The sequence below is a fragment of the Aptenodytes forsteri genome, unplaced genomic scaffold (assembly GCF_000699145.1).
Source record: "Aptenodytes forsteri isolate BGI_AS27 unplaced genomic scaffold, ASM69914v1 Scaffold172, whole genome shotgun sequence".
Lineage (NCBI taxonomy): Eukaryota > Metazoa > Chordata > Aves > Sphenisciformes > Spheniscidae > Aptenodytes > Aptenodytes forsteri.
In genome coordinates, this window is record NW_008795018.1 from 135,992 (window position 1) to 159,888 (window position 23,897).

Consider the following 23,897-nt stretch of genomic DNA (forward strand, 5'->3'; position numbering starts at 1 on the left):
CTTGTGCATCCTCTCAGTGCTCATGTGATGTATAAAAGCATTTCATTCTCAATTTAACACATTGGGAAACTGAAGCAACTTATTCAAGAGGACAGAGAAAACAAACCTGGTCCCGGTTAAAAGCTGTCCGTGCCTTCAGTAGTCTTGCCATTGACCTTAGTGGGGTTTCGATTAGTGCCTGCAAGATATGGAATTAGATTTCAAGAATTATTGACTCAGTCCTCTTCAATACACCTCAGCACAGTCACCTTCTGGAGGCATGAAGTCCCAGCACACCTAGAAGGATGTTTTGGGGGTGTTGGCCCCCAGCACTCTGCTTGTGCCGTTGTAGATTGATTCCAGTTGTAAAAGTAACCAATGACAAAGCCATGTACTTACTTAACACAGGCAAAGTTACTTACAAAGTCACATTTTCTTGAACGTGGCAGGAATTAGTGGCAAATAATTTTCTTCCACTTAAATCACAAACCTGCTTTGATTGGCATGCAACCTAAAAGCTCTTCCTCTCAGCTTCCTTTTGAGGCCGTGTTAGCAGTGTTTGTAGACATGAGTTTCCTTGTTGCCATCTCCTTCAGATTTGTTTTTCTCTGTATCTTCACCACTGCCAAAGGAATATTCAGAAAACTGTACCTTATTGAAACCTGCCATCTTTCCTTTGAGTGAGAGCATGTGTCTGTGGTTTAGGCAGAGTTTGCTACTCTTGTAGAGAAACTGAAACATATCTAGTTGTCTTAAAGAGAGAACAGCAATGGTTAAATATAACTCATGGTAGCAGTCACCAGATGACGATGTTTTTCCTTGGCTGTCGCATAGGACCTGAAAGATGCATACAGGACAGGGAGAACTTGGCCTTTGGTCCGTCTTCTTGTATGTTTCCACCTGCTCCATCCTTGACTCAGAATGCTGTGGGTCTACTATGGATATTGGATTTAATATGAAATTTCGTATCTGGCTAGGACTGTAGCTGATCCTACATTTGTCCAGAGGGATGGACAAGATGCCTCCCTCGGCATCTTTCCAGTCCCAGTTTTCCCTGATCCTAGGAGAAGATTGGTATGACACCACGCGTTGAGTGCTATTGTGGTGCTCCGCTTTGCATGCCACGGAGCTCTGTGGGCCACTTTAGCAGCGAGTAGTAATGATGGACTTCCACCCACAGCAGGAGAAGGCTGCACAGGATGGCCTACTGTGACTGTCAGAAGTCTGACTTTTAAAAATGAGATCAAGCAAATTAGCATAGCCTAAGGACTTCTTTGAATTGTATGTTGCCCTTTCACCTCTGACTTTATCTCCCAGCACTCACTAGCCATGAATATTTAATACGGCCACCACTGCATCCCGTGGAATAAATGGCAGCCTCCGAGTTTCAAAGCTTAATCTGAAAAGCAATGCATATACATTGATATTAGAAAAAAGCATCACACCCAGAGAAAATCCTTTTTCATAAGCCCACTTATTAAAAAAAAAGTAATGTAATATCATGCGTTTTCATTAATACTAGTCTTCAATAAGCCTAAAGCAAATCCTTGCTTGCTGTGCGCTTGCTACGCTTGTTATACAGAACTGCCTGAAAGTGATGAAGGCTCACAGTCAGCGCGTGGAGAGCAGGGAGCGTGCAGCCGAGACAGATACAAGCTCTACTGGAGTAGAGGTTCTCAATCCTCAGTTGTCTTTCCTGGAGAAGATGATTATGGGTGTTTCACAGGAATCATAATGCTAATTTTCAGCCCCCACGAAGTGTTTTACACCTGCAAAGTGCTGTAAAAATGTGAGCTAATCCTCACCAGTAAGTGAGTATTATTGTACCTGTTTTGCAGATGCAGAAATTAAGATACAGAAAGGTCAGCAGGCTGACCCAGGGTCACATAGCTTCCCAGCAGCAGGTTTAGGATGAAGAAACAGGCCTCTCTGGTCACATTCCATTGATCATGCTGCCTTGTAGCAAATGTAGCACAAATTTCCTAAATATATATATATAAAAAAAGATCCTAGAGAAGGAGTCGTTTCCCTCTTTGCTTCTTCAAAACAAACAAGCTCCCAAGCTACCAAACCCCGTGTTTACATGTATCATTAAATACTTTCTAGTTGCTAGCCAGAAAACTCAGCAGACAACCTGTAGAACACCAAAGTAACTCTCTTCTTTTAAATAATTGATGATGCCAAATAGCAGCAGTGTTAAGCCAACAAAGACATCGGTCTCTCAAAATATTTTATTCATTATGCCTCAAGAAACCCAAAGCCTTGTTTTTAACGAAAGCAAATTTCAGAAGTTGGCTCTCAGTTCATCTGAAACATCTGCTTATTACAATTCTTGGTGTTACAGCACTGGTGCTCCCCAGTAAATCTTTCAGCTTTAAATAATACGTATGGAAGTCTTGGCAAAGAGATCAGGAAGGAGAAAGAGTAACGTTTGCCAAATATGCATTTTACTTTATGGGTCTGTAGTGGTATATTTTAATAATACATGTTGAAGAGAATCTACTAATCCGATTAAATAACAGGACAAGAAGGAAGTAATTCCAAGGTTCAAAAAGAGCCCATTCTACACAGCTGAAACTTTATATTCCAGGGTAAAATAGTTAGGAGTCTTGGCTAGCTAGACTTCTGTAAAACAGCCAGAAATGGATCTTTCTCTGTAGTGTTCGTAAATCAAGGTCACTTATGTAAGAAGGCTATGTTGTGATAAATCTATCTGACAATTAGATGGAGAGGGCATATCGGTGTTAAATTATATTGTTTGTACACTCTGGTCAGAAGGCAATGTGAACACCACAGTAGCATTATGAAACAGAAAATTGCATTCCAGATAATAACAGATATTCATGGTGCATGGTTTTACATTTTAATGTGCTGTGTTTTACTCAGTCATATTAATGTTTTAAATTATGTAACATACCCTTCTTTATGCACAGTTTATTTTTTTCACTGAAAATGCACTTCCCTCTCCCTCACCCTCTCCCTCTCCCTCTCTCCTCCTTATTGCTCTGCCTTTTCTCTTTTCCCTTCTACTTTTTTTAACAGTGATGCTTGGAAAAAAAAAAGCCTAAAGCAATGCTCTGCCTTTTCCCTTTTCCCTTCTACTTTTTTTAACAGTGATGCTTGGAAAAAAAAAAGCCTAAAGCAAAACTGCCTGTGCAAGAAAATAGTAACAAGTGGTTTCAAGATTTATAAACCAGGATTTTATGTTATATATTTACAGATTCAATCTGTGTACCAGGCTTTGATCCAAGCCTTAGCATGATGACTGGAATCACTCCAATTAACCCAATGATACCAGGCATGGGGTTAGTGCCGCCACCACCACCAACAGATGTGCCTGTAGTCAAAGAAATAATTCACTGCAAAAGCTGCACGCTCTTCCCTCCAAACCCAAGTAAGTGGATCTGATGAAAGAATGTTATTTTCCTAAATATATTGCATGAAAATTTTTTTACGTAATAAAAATTATGGGTTTTAAATAGAGTGTAGGCAAGTATGGTGTTTCCTTCTAAGGTCTACTCTGTGTGTAAAGCATGGTATGGTATCAGAGCATACTTATTCACCTCTGTGAGGTCATGTAAAAAAAACTAATCAGTTTGTACAACAAAGAAAAATAATTACTTAAACAAAGCTAACAGAGCCTGAAGATCTACAATTCTCATAGTAGACATCTGTCTTTCCTTTAGATCAGAATGTCACAAAATATAACAATTATACGGTGCTGATCATCTCCGTGCTCCCCTTCAGGTGCCCACAGTTAGATGGGACCAATCTGGGCTCACGTCCCTGAACACAGCACCTAGCACCCAAACGCTGACTAGGTCTGGTCCCTACCTGGGGGATATAGAGGGAAAGGGGGACTACGGCTCCTCTCTTGCCATTTTTGGGGGGCAGCATGCAGATGAGCTGTTTCTTCTCTTTGAGAGCCGGGACCAGGCTTCCTTCTGCCCCTTTTGGGACTTTGTGCAAATGGAACACTCTTCCCACTGAGCCACCAGCTCAAGCACAAAGCCTGATTTTGTGTATGTTAGCCCCAGGAGTTTAGTTTCAGAGCCATCAGACCAGCGGCTTTCACTATCACTGTGAAGACAAAAGAGAAAATTAAGCAAATAGTCTGGTGCTCTGGATTTGCAGTGTACCCAGATCATGGTTTAATCAAATTGGCTGTGTGTGTGAATATGTATATCTATGTATATTTTAAGGTTGTAACCCCATTTACTGTGTTAAAGGGCCAAAAAACTGTGTCATATGAATCAGATTCCTTCTTAGAGAATTACTTTTAGAGGAATGCTCTAGTAATCTACATATAAACAAGGTGAGGTGTTGTGACAGAGTATATATTTTGTACAGCCTTCAAAAATTTAATAGTTTTCATGATTTAAGTGTGTATATGTTCTATAAATATATACATAAAAATAACATTTCCAGCCACTCCACTTCATGAGCACTTGTAAACAGCGAGGTTATCCTTCCCGTGCTGGCGTCGGCTCCATTATCTGGCAACAAGACAAAACAGATAACCGGTAGAGCATTTTCATCATGCTGTCACTTCGTTGTGTTTTCTGCTTTGTTTTTCTGCTTGCTGTGCTCTTGTACTCTGAGACAGAAATGAAATTATGCTAAGACCAGGGAAAGGCGTCCGTCCTGCCCAAGTGCCCGGGGTGTACGCAGCATGGGCTGGCTTGCAGAGGGCCCACACACTTGACGAGTGTGGCGAGTGATGGGTATGAGCCAGAGACGGTGAAGTTCAGGCTTTGAATGTACTGCACCAGTGCTTGAGATCTGTGCTTGGGGTCAAATCAGTTGCAGAAGCTCCCCTGCTTTGAAACAGAATATTTTCTATTTTTTGTGTGACTGTGCAGGGAAAAGAAAGATCCTTTTAGACCTTACCGTCTGTCCTGGAGAACAACCCTCAGTGGCAGGAACTAATCTCTGAAATGCCACCTGAAACTTGAAAAGGTTTAGATTCAAGTAATCAATTTTGGACAATCTCTGCAATATTCAATTATTTTGCTTCTCCCTCTCTCCTGCCTCCATGCTATGTCAAGTAACTGTTGTTGCCCAGAACTGATTAGGGGAATGAATAGAGCCAATGGATCAAAAGACAAATTTTGTATTCCAATGTGATTTCTGTTTTGACTTAGATCTTCCACCACCTTCAACAAGAGAGAGACCTCCTGGGTGTAAAACAGTGTTTGTTGGAGGATTACCAGAAAACGCAACGGAGGAAATTATTCAGGAAGTCTTTGAGCAGTGCGGAGATATAACGGCAATTCGGAAAAGCAAGAAGAATTTTTGTCACATTCGTTTTGCAGAGGAGTTCATGGTTGATAAAGCCATTTACCTTTCTGGTACTTCACATTCCTAAATGGATTTTCCTTGCTTCTCATTTGTATTTTGTGATGCTAATGTTTGCTTATTTCCTTAGCTTTTATCTCAGCAAGTCTTTCTTGAGCTCAGTGGCTGTAGCTTGGAGTGGTAAGGGGCAATTCTGTATTTCTCTGTGTCTGCCAAGACTTGTGCATGGTTTTGTATGTTGCTTACCCGGGAGCAATTTCCTGCCATCCCACAACAATGCAACAGATCCTGAAATTCACTACAGAACAATCTTATTTTCGATTTACACAGGTTTATATAGTTTTGCTCACAGGTTGTGGAAAGAGGAGGGCACTAGGCCAGGAACAATGCTGTTTTCCAGTGCCAATTTCTCTGATAGGCTGGCAATTTCATTGGCATATTTTTATAGATTTGCAGTGCGGTCTGAATAAAGTCTGCCTTTATGCGTGCATGTATTCAGCTACCGCATGGGTTAGATTCTGAGCCCCATCTGTAGGCTACGTCTGTTGCCTCCCAGGACAATGAGTGCCACAGAAACTCAGGTGTAAAATTTCAGAATCTCTTTTATTTTCCAACAAAAGAACAGACAAAAAAACCTGCTAACTCACAAGGAAAAAAGAAAGAAGAAAAAAGATGAAAAAAAATTCTGCTGTCACATATCAGGCTTCAGTGACTGTCAGTGCCCTCTTAAGGTTACAGGCTCCTTCATATGAGGATTGGTTTCCTAACTGAGCCCTTCTTTACCTTTCTGAGCTGGATCCCATTCCCTGTATGTATTTGTCTTCACGGGCTGGTTCATCTCTCTTTCTGGGTCCTGGGAAGACCCAGAAGTGTTGTTTTGCCCCACAAGTGTAGCGCTTTCACCCTACATGCAAGGTATTCTTAAATAAACAAGGGCCAGGGACTGCTTCTTGGCCAAGACGAGCTGACACCGACTGGCTTACAGCCACCCACCCTGTGTAGGGTGACCTCGAAGGAACCCACTGGGACCATCCAAAATGAAGCGTGGGAGGCAGCTAATGATTAGAGTTACCTTATTAGAGCTCCCACCCTGACCATCTTCTGTTTAGCAGTAAGGACATAACCCCAATGTCCTGTAGTTGTCCATAGGAAGCTCACACAGCTAGAAACAGGTGGTCTCTCAAATCACCACCAACTACATCTTAAAATAAAAGGAAGAAAGAAAACATCTGAACTTTTGAAATATGGGGTCAGGAAAAACCTAGCTACTTTGTTTCACAAAGGTTTTTGTGTCTGGATTTGTGGGGGTCTTTTTCTAGCTTGGCTGATTGCTTTAAATACCTGTTTGAAGAGCTACCGAAAATCATGAGTTTTATGAGGTCTATATAAAGATTTCTTTGAAATATTGCTGTATTTTCAGGTTACTTCCAGATCTTCATTCCACCCTGTTTTTTTCTTCCTTTTTTTTTAATTTTCACTTCATTTCTTCTTCCCTCCTCATGCTCTCTTCCCAGTTTCCACCCTTCCTGTTTAGTTGTTTATTCACTTATTACTTCCATAACGCTGTAGTTCATTGGGACAGATTACAAGCATCACAGTAGTAAGAAGCAGCAGCACATTTCCCAGCTTCCAACTTCTGTCTAGGGGGCCCCATCTCCGCAAATAATGGAGCAGAGGAGGGGCACACCAGATTAAGTAGGAGCTGGTATTACTGCATATGATAAACAAAACAGTGGCAAGAAAGAGAGCAAAGAAAAGCTCAGAAACGTACAGGCTGCCACCCTGGGCCAGAGCCAGTGTCCCTCTAGCTCAGTTTCCTGCTTCTCGGCAGTTGACTGCACCCTTTGCTTCAGTCCAAGTCAAGTTTTATTTTAATTTTATATGCCTTAAATCCCGGAGGACCAGATTTGATGATTAGAGGTAGGAAATTCCCTATGCTGCCATGTGTCCTCGTTCATAACGCACTAGAGTGCGCATTCAGAATAAGGGAAATGAGCAGAGATGGAGGTGGCAGATTCCCTTGCTCATCCTTCCTCATCCTGAATTTTCTGCTAGTTTGTTTCCAAGTTCCTGATCTATCCTTCCGTCTTCCATTTCCTTTCGTCACAGCCGCACTGCTGTCTACGCTTCCTCTTGCTGTCTGCTCTGCAGCCTCCCTCCCCATCTGTCTTTTCCTCCACACCTTTTCTTTCTTCTAAAGTGTTGTACTTAGTGTCTCTAACCAGATCAAGGAAAGAACCAGTGGAGCTGACAGGGAGGAGGGAGAAAAGCAGGGGCACACTGCAGCCAAGTTTCACTTCTTTTTACCACCAGCTCTGAACTCTGCAGGTGAAACAGGGAGCACTGACTGTCCCCCACCACCGCAGAGCACTAGGTGGCACTAGGCAGGGGCATGTTTTATTTGTACTGAAGTATTGGGGTTTTTTAAGCAGTCTTTATTCCATTCTCAAACATAATGTATTCTGAAATGGTGGGGATAAAGCGTATTGTTAAGGCATTTTCTTTCTCCTGTAAGAGACAAAAGAGACGTACAAACAGAATTTGTGGTTAATATAGTATACGTGTTATATTAGGGGAAAGTCATGCCTTTGATATCTGTAATATAATGACAATTTTGTCTACCTAATCAGTTTTATCTGTCTACTCCATCTAATCTCATCAAACTTTGTATTTATCCTGTGCTTATCATCAGAATAGTGCAAGTGATTACAAAATCCATCAAGTAGTTTAATCACTGATTTTTTTCCTTTCTATTCCCAAGTAAATGTGTATGAAAATGAGACTGGGAGATGGGTAGAAGACTGTGATAAAAAAGTTGACTTGAGGAAGGGCGGTTTTCATTTAGGCCTGAAAGTTACATTTTGATCTCCTGAGGAAAAGACTTTCTAAAATTGACATACCAGCCCATGAGAAAGCTCTTTCTCCAAACTGTATGTACTTTACTCTTGTGGCTGACGATTCAGTAACTCCTGCAAATATTGATGGCCCTGAACTTGAAAATATGGGGCAAACAGGTGGCTTGAGACAGACCTGTTTATATCCCAAAAGCCTGTGTATGCATTTTTCCTGTGCTGATATTTTCCCCTGTGGGTTTCCATTTAGTACTGTGTACTGGTTTCATTTTATGTTCTCAATGATCATCATCAACACTCTGATCTAGATCCCCAGTTAGAGAGCAGCTATTGGCCGGTCCCAATATAGCAACACTCAAAGGTAAGTCAAGCCATGGAGTTTTGACTAGACCTATGATATGAAAATACTGTGTTCGGTGCTGATATTTTCCCCTATGGGTTTCCATTTAGTACTGTGTACTGGTTTCATTTTATGTTCTCAATGATCATCATCAACACTCTGATCTAGATCCCCAGTTAGAGAGCAGCTATTGGCCGGTCCCAATATAGCAACACTCAAAGGTAAGTCAAGCCATGGAGTTTTGACTAGACCTATGATATGAAAATACTGTGTTCGATTTTTATTTGGCACCCTCATTAATTTTTCCTGTTGCTGCTCCTTTAAAGTGAGGATCTTGGCAAGTTCCCAAAGTCTTTTCCTCTGCCATTATGTGTGAAACTAAAATTAAAAATGGCAAGCCAGGCACGCAGTTAATGCTAGCTGCAGTGCTGAGCAAAGAGATGGGGAAAAGGGTCTATGAGGGCAATTCATTGCTCATGCATGAAGGGGAGGCAATGGCAGGTGGTTCTCGCAAACATTTAAATACTCTCGAACACCAATAAGGAGACATGGTATTTATTGGAAAAGAGTGAGCCTCCCAGCTGCCCCGCAGCTCAGAGCTGCCATCCCGAATGGGTGCCTGAGGATCCCATATATAAAATAGGACCTGCCAGTTGTGCACCCCTTGCCACATCTTGCTGGCTATCAACCTGTCAAGGAGTCTGTTCTTCACTGGCCAGGCCATTGGTCCTGTAGTGTCCCCAAAGCCTGATTTAGGAGGGTGCAAGAAGCCATGCCAAAGGCATTTTCTTTTTTTGTTAATGGAAAGATGCCAAGCCCTGAGCAACCTGATCTGACTTTGAAGTTGACCCTGCTCTGAGAAGGGGATTGGACTAGATGACGTCCAAGGTCCCTTCCGACCCAGGTTATTCTAAGTTTCTGTGCTGGCGGAAACCACCTGGCTGGCTGGCCACCTTCAGTCTTAAGAGTTAGACAAGCAATGAGATTTTTTCAGTGTGATTCATGGGCAATTTAAAAAATCTGTTAATTTGGGAGCACTTAAACTGGTTACCTAAAGGGAACCATTTGTCCAGTGCTACACAGGGTACTGGGGTTTGGACTGCAATTTACACCGTTCAGTGTATTTTTCCATTATCCCCATTTACTTCAAAAATGAGGGCCACTTTAGTGAAACTCAGCTTTGCCGGTGCACACACAACCTGTAGATGCATAGTTCTTTTCATTAGCTCTTTATTCAGATTAAGTGGGGCTTTGAGGTCCACAGGAGTCTTGCGTCCTGCAGTGCCTTGTTTCTCGGTCTGTCCATGCCCAGTGTGCTCCTGCCGATGGAGGTGAAAGATGGGGGAGAGAAAGAGAGACTGTGTCTTCCTGGAAAGTACAGCCCAGCTGGGAGATCTAATTTTATGTTCACGAGACCTGGCACCTCGGCAGTGTCCTTTCACGTTGCTGATAATGCTGTTTTGGCACAGAGCAATCACTATTTGAGGAATGCAGCTGGCGAGTTGAACTGGGGGGGGGGTTAACATCTGTCATGGTTATCAGGGTGGCTGCACTACTGACCCCTTTTGGCTGGCCCCTTTGTGCCTACACCTCTGTGGATAAAACCACATAATTACCCCCTTGTTAGTTCAGGGCCCAGCTCTGAAAGGTCACCACACTCTTCTATAATGTGTCACTGAATATGGTGTATCTGTAATTCTTCCCTTCAACACCTTGTGGCTAGAGCTACATATGTGACCACAAACAAACAGCCTTCTGGGGAAGAAAGTAGTGTTTACTCCTCTGAGCAAGAGAAAGCAGAGCAAATAAAGGGGGATTTAAAATAACAAACAATCCCCTCATTTGCTTCTCTTGCAATATTCAGTTCTACTTCACCCCAAGCTCGTGAACCTTGGAGACCAGATTTGGTAGGTTCCATGGAAGTTTTTGATGCCTTCTGGCTTTGAAGGACCTCTGAAACACTTAGCTCGAGTTTTTCATCTGGGTTTGGGCTCCTTGCTGGAAAATGAAAGTCGTACCTCTTCCTCACTGACAGGCTACTTAGCTGAACTCGACAGATGTTTGAAAGGAAAACGTCAAATCAAAAGGCACCCAGATTGTTTTTTTTTTTTTTTGAAGGATCACTACATATATGGATATTTAATGTCTTTGAAGCTATTGTCTCATATGTGCTGTGGTACAGACAGTCCCTTGTATTCATACAGCAGGATGTTTTTCCAGCAGTAAACCAAACAGAGTATGCCTAGATACGCATTTTTGCAAAGATGCTCCTAATCTACTACACAAGTCTTAGCTTTGCTGTCCCTGGAGAGAGTTCAAAACTGAGTTTTAACTGTGGTGATGAGGTGCTGAAGCTCTTCAAACCACAGGCAAACCACGAGACTGAAAGGTAGGTTCTCTTGAATTGCTGTTCAAAAGCAGCAAACACCATTTTTCCTGCCATTTTGAATGGGAGCTTCCTGCCCCTGGCGTTATTACTCAGTGGTTGTAGCAGTGTGTATTTCTGAAGAGCCTCCTATATGCCAGCTCAGCACAGAGTTCATCTCCACAGCATCCTGTGATTTGAGAAGTCTCTGCTGGGCTGCTCTGCTTCTAAGGCTACTGCAGCAGGTTGGCATGGAGAAATTAGAGCTGGCCCTGTGCAGACTGATTAATTTTACCTGCATCTGAAGGCTCTGTTTGCAGCTTTCTGCGTAGTGTTTTCTCACACTTTCTCTGAATCAGCATTTTAAAAGTTAAAGAAACTGCACTGCGAGTATCTTTCAGCCTTGGAAATAAAACTTGAAAAAAGGTAGGTGCCCAGCATATGTTCTTCCACAGTATAGTCACGAAAAGCTCCTTTTATAGTTTTGGCATGGTTTGTTTGTCCTCTGACAGCAGTCAAGGGTTTTAGTCCAGAGCAGGGCCCTGTTGTACTGCTGTGTAGCCCCTGGCTTAAAGCCTTTGCAGTCTGCTAGCTTTAGCGTATGATACATTGACCAAATTATGAATATGTAGAACATCGCTAAAGACGAGGCACAACACATTTCATTATTTGTTCTGAAAGGGGTCTTGCAATTGTCTAATGAATCCATCCACACTTTTAAAATTACTGTAAAGAATGCTGAACTCTATTCATTTGTAGGTGGTTTATATTTGCTGCCAGATTATTTCCAATGGGGAATTGGGAAGTAGTGTTTGCAATTGTAAAGGCTCAAAATTTGAGATCTAGCATCAATGCAGGTATGACACTGCCCTCTTTGTGGCCCAGGAATTTGTGTAGCACAATTTTCTCATTCACCTATAGTCATGATTTTTATAAAATTCAGCCTTTCCCCATATTTCCAATTTCTTCGACAGGCTGGAGAAAAGCACTAAACTGCACATGATCTCAACAGGATCAGGGGAAGAAGGACTCTACATTCAAACCAAAACAGATCCTTTTTCAGTAGTTGTTTTTTGTTTAGCTGGCCTTTGCACTTATAAAGGTTGGGAGTATCAGGTACAAAAATGACATATTTTGAGAGACTCCTAAACAGGAATGTAGATTCCGTACCGTTGGGTCGACTTTTTCAGCTCATCTACTGTGTTGATAGGTGATGCAGAAAATTGCGTGGAAAAATGAGTGGATGAATGTTTGTCTTCCTGTGAAAGCACAATGATCGATAGATCATGTGTAGATATGTGGGAATCTGTTAATGTACATTTTTACTTAACTGCACTTGAGGGGAAAAAAAATAAGCAAAGAAGTCCTGCAACAGTTAGTTCTGCTTGTTGGTTTCAGGTTACCGCATGAGATTAGGATCTAGCACAGACAAAAAGGATTCAGGTCGCCTTCATGTTGATTTTGCTCAGGCAAGAGATGACTTTTATGAATGGGAATGCAAACAAAGAATGCTGGCCCGAGAAGAACGCCACAGACGCAAAATGGAAGAAGACAGACTGCGCCCTCCTTCTCCTCCGGCAATAATGCATTATTCTGAACATGAAGCTGCTTTGCTGGCTGAAAAATTGAAAGGTAAGCAGCATTTGATACTTTTCAGTGTATTATTCCTTAAGAGCAGGAGCCATCCAGAAGTCAGAGCAGGGGAGCAGATTTCTCTCCTATGTATTTCATGACTTGCCCTGTTAGCTTCCCCCCATTTCTCTGCCATTTCTATGCCAATGGTAATGGTACTCACCCACCTGCTAGAAATGTGTAACATCTGTCCATCTACCTGTGCTTTAACAGCTAAAACTCAACCTTCAGTGGGTTTTTTTTCAGTTCGGTTGCTGTCATCATCTACCTTGGAAATGCTCTCATAATAAGACAACCTGTTACAAACATCCTTCATATTAAAGGCCTGATTCTTAAAATGTCATTATTCCTTGACTGATATGTTACTACATTACATGCATGCGACTGTCCCAATTCCTAGCATTTAAATTGCCCTCATGAGCTGCATTTTAACATGCCCCTCAGATGCAGTGGTAGAATTTCTCCCTGACACACACCATCCATTCTTTCATTCCTTCTTTAGGGTTAGAATTACTTGTGCAAGATAGCGTATTGTTTTGGTATGCGTTTGCTTGCTTGTTTGTTTTTTTCTAGGTCCACTTACCGAGTTCATATTTTTCAAGGGTGCAGCTTGAGGATTCCTGTCTTTAATAGTTAACATACAAAGTAAGAAGCAAAGAAATAAAATTATTCATGGTAAAGAAATTAAAAAAAAGATCAAGCAAACAACTCTTCATACCCCTTAGAGATGTATTTGTTTTCGTTAAGTGTTTAGCAACTGTGTTTGGCATTCTTTCCCCACGTGGTGGCCGAACACGTTACTTTACTGTGTGCCAGGTCACAAGAAACTGTCATTCTCGCCACTGTTTCAGAATTACCCAGATTAGACCTAGGTTATTCAGCTGTCAACACACTGGTCTCTGTTCTAACTATGAAACATGTTTGGAAGCTGGAGAAGGACAGTGCAAAGTGTTGCATCCTTGGAGCATGGAGCAGAGATGCACCCTACTGTCTCTTTGAGTACTGCGTTGGTCGCTGTTGTCACTGTTACCTCGGCCTGTTATTAGTTTGGCTGACTGATATTCTCACCACATACACTCCTCTATTAAATAATTCATTAAGTAACTGGGAGATTGGTAAAATAACCCAGATGGGTTGATAGACCAGGAGAAAAGGCGGAAAGAGGCCCAAATATAAGAATTTTTAATTCTTACCTATCTTCCAGTCCTGCTCCTCTAGAGGTTACACAATACAATACAGAGTTTTAGATCCATCTGTTCCCAGAATCTGTTTTCAGTTGAATATCTTTTATAGGGAAGTTTTTCTTTATGTAGTAAGTCCTAGAGGTTTCCTGAACTAAGCCAGAAAATGCAAGAAGTCTGGACAATTTCTTCCGTACGGCTCACCATTGCTTGGGGCAATTGAATGTGGGTTTTTGCAAGATGTTTAAGATGTCTATATTTAGAAGGGTTTTTCTTTTCATTCTGGAAAGTTTCCATACTTAATTAAAACTTATTCCAAGTACTTAGATCTTTGGTTCTCCTGAGGGACATTTGACCAGAGCTTGGCATATATGCACAAGTTTAATATAGAAATATTTTGAGCACATGTACATGACTGTTTCTCTGCAAATAAAGGTAAACTTTCAGAAACATATAGAATTGAATATAATAAATTAAGAAACCAAAATGGTAAGTTTATTTTTTATTAGTTAAAAAATAATTAAAATCCAGCGAAAGAACATATTGCAATTTTAAAAACTTCTCTAATTAGTGATTGCCTTGTAGCAAGATTAATGGCACCAGCCCTGGATCTGTATAGATTGTTGGGGATGGAGAATGCAAAGAAGCTCCCTCTCTTCTCATTGGTCATGAGTTGTCTCCTGTACTAGGTAATCTACAAAGCAGAGGGTAGGGTTCAGTCGTTATACTGGTCTGCTTTACCTTTCCTACGGCATCATAGCCAGTATCTATAAGGCAGTGAGGTGGAACATTATGGCCTCCCTTGGGCAACATGGATTCACCACAAGCCCTTTGTGTCATCCTAAAAACAGAAGTAAAGCAACACTAAAAAAAACAGCTTTAACTCTGGCGAAGGGCAGTTCATGTCATCATACATTCACAATTTAAATGTGGACTTCAGTGAAGCTAACAGAAGATATATATACATACACACACACACACACAAAAAAAAAAAACCCACAACTTGGGGTCAAAATCTCAGGTCTCTGGATATCACCAGATTTGCATTGCTGCAAAAGCCTGGACAATTCATCCGAAAGAAAAGAAGGATCAAAATATATCTGCTTTTGGCAGGATTTACCTTGAAAGATTGGGTTTTGAGCAGATGCTTTGCAGTTGTTTTCTTAAGGAAGGTCATGACCTCCCCGTGGTACCCACATCAAAAGTCTCCCGAGCTCTGTTGCCAGCTCATGAGACAGAGCTGCAGGTGCCCAACATGCGGGTTTCAGCTCCTGCAGTGCCTCCAGAACTTCACTGAGCAACACTAGCTGAAAAGCAAGTCAAAATAGCTAAACTTCTGTCATCCCAAGATACTGCTTTGCAAGCACAGATGTAGACAACTTGGTCTGAATCCGAGCAACTTTTGTGGTCAAAATAACCTTGGAAACTCCTGACAGCAAGGAAATCTGACGGTGAGCACAGATGAGCTAGGCTTATCAGCCATTCCCCTGTTGTGGTCTGGATATTTATTGAGTCTATAACAGAGATGGCAATATCTCTTTTCACCTTCTGTAAACTGCAGCATAAGACTTAAAGAAATCTTTTTTTTTTGTGCACCAGACTTGGCTGGAAACTCTCGCCCTGGTATTGTCAGCATATTCCTATTCCTCTCATGTGCTGATGTCACCTGGTACAGCAGCAACTGCCGTAAAGGAGAGTGGGTGAGAGAGTATAGAGGGTCTTTTATGCTGGTTGGAAACAAAAGTTCGTTATAAAATTTCAGCCAGGTAATATTTACTGGTATGGAGCTTCATAGAAAAAAAGAACTGGTTTCTCAAAATGGACTGCCTGGTGACTGGGGCTGGGAATCCCCAGTATGGTATTCCCCGATTCTCACTTATTATGCAGTGCCATTGGGTTAAAAATGTTATTAATCCCAAAAATACCTCCACTGCATAGGAGGCCTTGCATACCTGCAAAAGTATGAGGGGTTATGACTTGTTCTCCATTCCCTGCTCTCTGTGGACTGTCCCAAATCCCTTCGTATCTGTAAAGAACTTGGTTTGAACATTTGATTTATGCAGAAATAAGGAAAACCCATAAAACTATGGACCAGTGCAGTTCTTCACCACTTCCCATTTTAGACTGTGGCAGATAGTGCTATTTAATGGGTTTCTTTTTCTTCTTCTTTTTCTTTTTCTCTTTCTTTTTCTTTTTCTTTTTCTTCCTCTTCTTCTTATTATTTTTCTTCTTATTTTTCTTCTTCTTTTTCTTCTTCTTTTTCTTCTTCTTTTTCTTTCTCTTTTTCTTTCTCTTGCTCTTGCTCTTTCTCTTGCTCTTTCTCTTTTCTCTTTCTCTTGCTCTTTCTCTTGCTCTTTTTTCTTTTTTTTCTCTACTAAGGTCTTCAGGGTCATGCAAATGAAATCCTTCATAACTTTTTCTTTGTTGGCAGTGTGGACGTTCTTCTTTACCTTTCATGTTGTTAGTCAAGAGTGTATTCACTTTTCTTTTGTCTAAGTGTCTGTGACGTTATTCCTCTCCCTGTCCACCTATCATGTTTTGCCACTTTTCACTATGTGGCAGTGACATATTGCCAGTATCTTGGGTGTAGATCTCAGGGATTTGAGCCTGTAGCTCTAAAAATATAGGTCTATGCTACTAGCTCTCGTTGATTAAACATTTTTTGAGCTGGTGTGCATTGATAATTTGCTAGTGATGTTCTTTGGTGGTCACAGCCAGAGCCAAAAGGGGGAGAAGCCAAGGAGATGATAGTTCATAAAAGAAGAGATTTACTGCATTAGAAAGATGACTTGTCACAAAATATTTGATTTAAATTTGTTTCATGCACTCCCATGTCATGTTCGCAAGCCTTCTTCATGACTCCAGGACATAGAAGGCAGAAGAGAACTGAGCCTGGACTATCAGAATGAAATGAGCTCCAGCATTCAAACTAGATGGGTAACATGGGGAAGAACATGAGCTCTGTCTCATACCAGGGCTATGCTGATCAGTTTTAGGTTTGTACCACACATTTTAGGTTTGCAAGCTAGTTGGGAAAATAAAACCGCTACTTAATTTTGCATGACAAGTTATTTTTGTTTGAGGGTTTTTTGACCTTCCAAACCACTAAAGTAGATTTGAAGGGAAAAAGCAAAATAAAAAATAGGCACCATTTGTTTAAAATGGTAAAGTAAAATTTCACTTTTTCAAAAGGTACTCTTCAAATCTACTTTTTGATCCAAATATTCCAAAATTTGTCACGACATTACAAATAGTTTCATCAAACCATTCTCTGATTGCCACGGAATAAGATAACAGCTAAACATAACTCAGGTTAATGAAACTTCTGTCCTCCCTTCTGACATCCTCCTGCCTTAGGTAAAAATCTGTGTTTCCCTGAGGAAGTATCTCAAGAAATTCATAGATGTGAATTCTGGGAAACCAAGGTCTTTTACAATGAAGTGTAAATGTGAACTGCCTCCTTAAAAAGCCTTTGAGAATAGACCCTAAGTTCTTGGTCTGACAAAACCAGCAGAATATTGTGTCTTCTGCTATTACATTATAAAAACGTGATCTTCTTGTCTTCTGGTTCATTGCAGCATTTTGTTTGGTGCGTGTCTTTGAGATTTTAATTCTTCAGTATTAAATCAGATGCGTTATTACTGCACAGTGAGATGTGTCGGTAGATATTTAGGATCAAATTTGCATATCCTGACATCTGTTTTCCTGGGTGCTTTATAAACGGTTGAGTAATGTGGTGCCCCGAACATCACACAAATGGAAGTAGGCTGAACCTTTTATCCTTAAGTGCAACGCTGCTCTGTCAGGTGCATTGGAACAAAACATTTTAATCTGTGTGCTTATGACATTTGTGTTTCAAAGCAGAAATTCGAACTTTATGGTATTCTTAATTCAAGCATATCTGTACCTAATGGTATCATCTTCAGAAATCACTTCTTGCATATAAGCTCCTTTAAAATACTACATCTGTCTTATTTGCTGCAGGAAGTTAAATAGTTCCACCATCTAACAAAGACATCTCTTTATATCTGATTATCTGTTTTTTAAATATTTTGAGCAAAGGAGATATAAATATCTGCAAGTTATATACAATACCCTGGAATTTACCTCCCTTTTAAATACAGTGTTTCTTTATGAGCACAGGAAAGTTATTCATGTGGTTTTCCATTTAAAAAAATATAATTTGAAAAATTGAAAAGCTGCTTCTTTGCCAGGCACGGTATTATCCCCTGAAGAGAGAACAGATTGGAAATTTAAATAAATAGATGGCAGTTACAGTAGAATGAACTAACCAGGGATGCATCTTGTGCAAGATTCAGGTAACATCAAGCCTGACAATCTCAACCCTTGCACATCATTTGAAATATAAACAACATTTAATTGCTTGGGAAATAGGATATTTCACTGAGAAGAAAACCACGCTGCTTTCATTATCACTTTGCACTTGAGAGCCAGACTTGTGGAGCGCCGCAGAAGCAGTGCGGTTATCCAGAGGCAAGTCTCACACAGAAAGGATCGAATTCAGTGCAGGGCTACGTCAGCAGAGGAGGCAAAGCTGAGATCCTCCGAACGAATCCAATGAATGCCAGGTTTAATTGCTGCTGAAAGACTCCAGACCTTTTTTTAGCACTATCTTTTTTTATTAGTAGTATATCAGGACAGAGCCCTACCACAGACATGTTTCGACACTTTAGCGTCAAATCTGTTCACTCACCCTTCCCGTTTTTAGATCATCATTTTCTCCTTCCTTCTTCCATATGCTGCTGACATCTGCTGTGACACAATACATCTGGCTCTGAGAACCTCGCACAGGGGCTGTGAGCAGGCACGGTGCAAGGGCACTTTTGTCTGCTGGCAGAGGAGCGTAAGGTCGGTTCAGCTATCGGCAGCCTGGTAATCCAATTCCCTGGGCACCTTCCTCCGAAAGCCTGCAAGAAATAAATTTGCTGTTAAGTGTATTACTAAAAGTGTCCTCCTTCACCTAATCTGTATTGTATCAATGCGAATTTTAAGGTTTTAATATAAACCCACTTGATTAAATGTACCGCACTGCAAAATGACTCAAGTTAATTACTATGAACTGGGAAATTGCAGCTCGTCGATCTGAAAGTTTGTGGTGTGATTTTGAGAAATAGGGAGGAAACTCAATACCCTCATAATTACTTTCTATTGGAAATAATGGCATCAGCAGGATAAGATAATGGATTTCTGTGTCTCACATGAAACACCCACCTCTGGAAAAATCTTGTGTGATTTAATTTGGAAGAAAGAGTTTGATGATATAGGGGGGAAAGAGTACCTTTTAAGATATCTTTTAGTAAATGTATATGCATATTTTTATCAAATCTAGTTTCAGCTAGTCATTTATTCCGTAAATGGAAAAGTTTCTTGGTTATAGGATACAGTTAAGGCTATTTAAGAAATAGTAAGGTGGATATTAATCATTCTTTAAAATAACCCTTTGGCAGTAAGAATTTGTATTCCCTGATTCTCACTTATTATGCAGTGCCATTGGGTTAAAAATGTTATTAATCCCAAAAGTACCAGACGACTGATGTGTGTGTTGCATGGCACAATTATATAAGATATTTGAGCAGGGGAAAAAAGAAGGCGAGGGTAGTAGCTGAAGGGTTGTGTTTCTAGGTCAGTGGTAGGCACTCTGTGCAAGAGAAGCTCTTAAGCCAAGAGAAAAATAGGTCGTCATTGTGATACCAAAAGTGGCGTGTGCTGGGCAGCAAATTGTTCCTGATGCACAGGGGAGCTGGGCTGAACCTACTGATGAGAGAGGTTAGTAAACCTTTTCCCTGACCTGATTCACCCACAGCAGTCACCCATTGTGGTTTATTACTTTTCATATTGAATTCAGTGTTTGCAGTTTAGAAATCTTAGTTATAGCATAATAAGTTATTAAATCAGAAGTCAGATTAACAGTAACCTTGGCCGTACCACCTCCACCGGCTGCAGTTGTATGGAGTGAAGAAGTTTGCATCCTGAACTGGCCTCTACCACTTTCCTGTAATAGCTGGGCTGGGCCCAGTTTGACAAACTGGAACTGGAGCGTGATCAGACGAGCAGCTCCAGGCAGACCCCAGGGCAGTGTAACTGGGAGCAAAGGGGCAGTGCTGAGCAGGTGAGGGTGAGGCAGGGCACACATCATCATCCTATGGCACAGCTACCGCTGACAGGGACAGGCTGTCAATCAGAGGCAAATAGATGGGATATATCCCACGACTCTTGTCCCCTCTCTGTATGCCCTGCAGCGCAGTCATTCTCAGTGCTCACAAGAATACCTTCAAGGGGTGTTTGTTAACTGGATTTCTACTGGTCAGGGCAGAGCTTAGCATAAGGGCAGTCCTGTCCCTTCCCATGTTCCAGAAGGGCCAGAGAAAAATAAGATCATTAATGCAACCCAAAACATACGCAGCCAGCACAGACGCTTTCTAGGTGTAGTCATTAGGATAAATAGCAACAAGCTCTGTCTTTCCAGCGTCTCCTTACAAGCCTAGGAGATTGCATCAGGGGAGCAAGATTAGGGACAAGAGATAGCATGTGCTGACAGCACCATGGCCTATAGGACAACACAAAAGGATTGCTGTGATTTAGACAGGCTCCAAGTGTTGTGTGAATTATCTCAGATACTTTTCAAACATTTGAGAATGCCCAGGGTTGGAAAGATACCAACAAGGCTAAAAGCAACTGTAGCCCAGTGTTTGATCTTGTCCTAGCTAGAAGTCCAGCAAACAACGTCACTCTCGAAATACAGAAATATAAAGTTAGCTATATTTGAAATATGCCTATAAATGTAAAAATGATAGTAATAAGAGTGTTTGAATGCCTGCCTTCAGAGTGATGGATTAGTCTTATCTCCTTTCTAATGTCTAAGGCCTTAGAAACTGTCACCAAAGTTGTGAAAGCACTTTATGGAGGTGCTTAATATTGAGACATAAATAGTCACAACATTTCAGATTACTCTGAGCTGAATTCTGCCCTGTGTTACACCAGGGAAACTCCATAAACTGAGAGCAAAACCTCTGTTTCCAACACTTTTTCCCAGTATACCATTTTGTAGCGGTTCTTGTCATTGATTTTTCTATTAAGTAGTTTATGCCAGTTGAGATTGCTTAGAGGTGGTCAAATTACAAGCAGAAAAATGTAAAACATTTGTCAACAATTATTCCTTTTTTTCATAGAAATATCCCTGTTGACAATTTCCCAGACAGCTCTAGGGATGCATTTTCTTTTCTTTATATTTCATTTCCTCTAAGTTGTGAGCTAGGATTTAAGTGCCAAATATCTTCAGTTGATACAAGAGGAGTTTGAAATATCCTATCTCTAGAGGCCTGTGATCGAGTCTGGCAGCACCTGGAACTCTCTATCGACAGACACCCAGCAAGCCATCCTCAGGAGATGGGTAATATCAAAGCGACATAGCGTGCATCTCAGCTTCCAGTGTAACTGAAAACCCAACATAGGTACACAAACGCTGCGTAGGTGTTCTGTAACTGGTGCACTTGTGTAACGATTGGGAATACTCTGACCAAATGTAGACGTCTGTTGCAGAGATGTCTATACCTGAGGAGGTCATCCCAGGCTCCCAGAAGCAGGCACTTCTGGGGCACAGTTCACCTCACCCTCAAATAGACAGCTAAAACAGGACTGACAAAGCCTGTCCGACAAGTGTCCATCTCTTTCCATTGACTGTACCAGGACCCTGGGGTTACTAAATCAGATGTTGACATAAAAGAGATGAATCCTACCTAATTTGCTTAAAACATGCTGTAACTTGAAGGAGAAAAAAGCTTTAAATGTGAAAAATAATTTGCCATGTGCTCATTTTAAAAGCACGATTACATACAGGAGCATGTCTTATATAAAGGAATTTATTTTAAGAGTATGTTTTTAAACAGTGTATATTTATGTGCATCCTACCGCAAGGGAATAATTTTGAACAGAATTAGGAGGTTTGTTTTATTTTTTTAATGAATGGCTGCAATCATAAGGCAGTTCATGCTCTGCTTAAATTAGATTCCATTGCTGCATTTCTTCTACTATTTTTCTACTAAATAAAAAATAAATTAACAATCCAGGATAAAAATCTGATTTTCTAAGTGAACCTCTGATTGCTCAGAGTCACTGCATTCTGGATAAAGAAAATTAATTCACAGTGAGTTACCTTATGCCAGTCATTGAGTAGTCAGCTCAAGAATAGAAAAGTTAGAAATGAAGGTGAAATAAGGAAATTTTAAAACTGTAGAGAAAAGATGTTATTTACTAATGTGCTCCTGTTGTGCATATATTACCCTCTAGCATTTTTTAATGTATCTTCTAATTATGTAATCAATGAAGATGCTGATGTTTACCAATGGAAGGATTTTTTCCTGCTAGTTCGGAGCCATGAATTAACTATAACAGGCCCACAGACCTCTGCAGCTCCCGGCAGTACAGTGTGTTGAAAACAGCTTTTCAGCCTGTCCTTTTAAATGGGTTGAATCTGTGTGGCAGAAGGATGGCATGTTTATGAACATCCCTCACAGACACCAACTGTGCCTGATCAAAACAAAACAAAAGGAGGGGTGTTTTCATTTCATATAGACTCTATAGCAAAACAGCATAGGTCTGTGTACTGGGGAGACAGTAAAGCAAGAAAAAGGGAGAATGGTTCTCTGCAACTGATTTTCCTCATGCATTTCCATGGAACATTTTTGCTCAGTTCTGCACGCTGTTTCGTCACCGGTCACAGTGTACCTCTTCAGAGGTCCTTCTGTGTATCATTTCTCCCGACTTTGCTGTTCATGTCTTGACCTAGACTGAATGGGATCATTTACCCTAAATGGTACTTCAGTGTTGGGTGATAAATTATGTGTGATGATATAGATAATGATGTCTACAAGGAAAAAAGAGGAACATTCAGCTGTAGTTACTCTCTACTCAGAATCAGCCGCATCTTTCGTGTTAACAGGCTAGTGCCATCCGCAGGGTGACCTGACTGTACAGACTGTTGGAAATTGCATGCTAACATTGCCAGAAGCCATTACAGGTTATTCTTATTGACTACTGTAATTATAACAAACATTATGTTCCAGGGATGAGTTCTTGGCTGTATTGGATCTGTGACATCCAGCTCCCATGTATTTCGCAGGCTGAAGATTTTACCCAAGCATGGAAAGCCTTATCCTGGTGTTTTCTTGCAATGAAGAGGCTTTGCCTGAGCCTTCTTTACATTTGGCTTTTCTGAGGCCCATATTCAGCCAACCTCACTCATCAGAGCCACTTAATACATACCTGCCGCGTATGTATCCAGCAAAGCTAGGATGTAGAGTCTAATCCAAGGGGACAGTATGGAAAGAAAATATGCCTGACTGACTCTTCCTCCCCAGAGACAATTACTTAATGAATGATGATGATGAATCACATGTTAATGTAAAGTTACAACAGATACGTCATCATACCAAGGGAGGGTGTTATGATGCTCTTATTTTGCAAATTTTTGCGGGGATCTTGGGTGAACATGCCTATCCAGCTGCGGAGCGCAAATCCTATTGCTGTAGCTGACAGCTAAAGATCAGGCAACGTAAAATCTAGTCTTCACAGGCTGTGGGCACAGAGCATGTCATTTGTCCTCTCTGTACTTTAGGCTCCTCGCCTTTTAGGGAAGTGATTACTGATTCAGAATAAAAGCCCAAATCATCACTTAAGTATTAGTATGTCATTATTCTTTGCACATGGAAAGCAGAGTCTTATAAACTATGCCCCACATTTCTGTATCCTGTAACACAGTTGGTTAGGTTTAATATTTTCCAATTTTCATTTTAAGTGTCTTTTGGTTATAACTATACTACTTCTCCCCTCCATAACTGTATACCTTCTCCTATAGAAAGGTTTACCTACCATCTAAAATATATATAAAGAAATCTAACCATCAAGGACTAGATGAGATGTTTAAAATGATTTGTTGGGAAATGGAAGTTTTATAGAATAAAATCCTGGGGAAAAAATGAGATCAAATTGCACAAAAACGGTTCCACAGGAAGACACTCTGTTGTAATAACATTTTCTTGCAGTTCAGCATAAATGGGACTTAAAAAGAAATGTGTCCTCTTAATCGTGATGAAGCCAGAAGTGTAATGGATGCTGTACTAAGAGTCTTCTGAGGAAGCTGAGAGCACTGTCAGAGGAAAGAAGATTACTTGGGGAAGGAGTGCACAAAATCTAGCCACCAGTTTTGGCAATCTTTCTGCAGAGAAATATAA

At 40.9% G+C, this 23,897-nt stretch overlaps 1 protein-coding gene across 1 annotated transcript in view; it reads left to right on the plus strand.

Annotated features, from left to right (window-relative positions):
• ENOX1 (ecto-NOX disulfide-thiol exchanger 1) overlaps positions 1-23,897 on the plus strand; it is a 139,395-nt gene that overhangs the window by 31,334 nt on the left and 84,164 nt on the right. Inside the window, exons 2-4 of the mRNA XM_019471100.1 lie at positions 3,200-3,373; positions 5,124-5,330; positions 12,233-12,466. Of these exons, the coding sequence (XP_019326645.1) occupies positions 3,200-3,373; positions 5,124-5,330; positions 12,233-12,466 (615 nt within the window). The remainder of the gene's footprint in view (positions 1-3,199; positions 3,374-5,123; positions 5,331-12,232; positions 12,467-23,897) is intronic.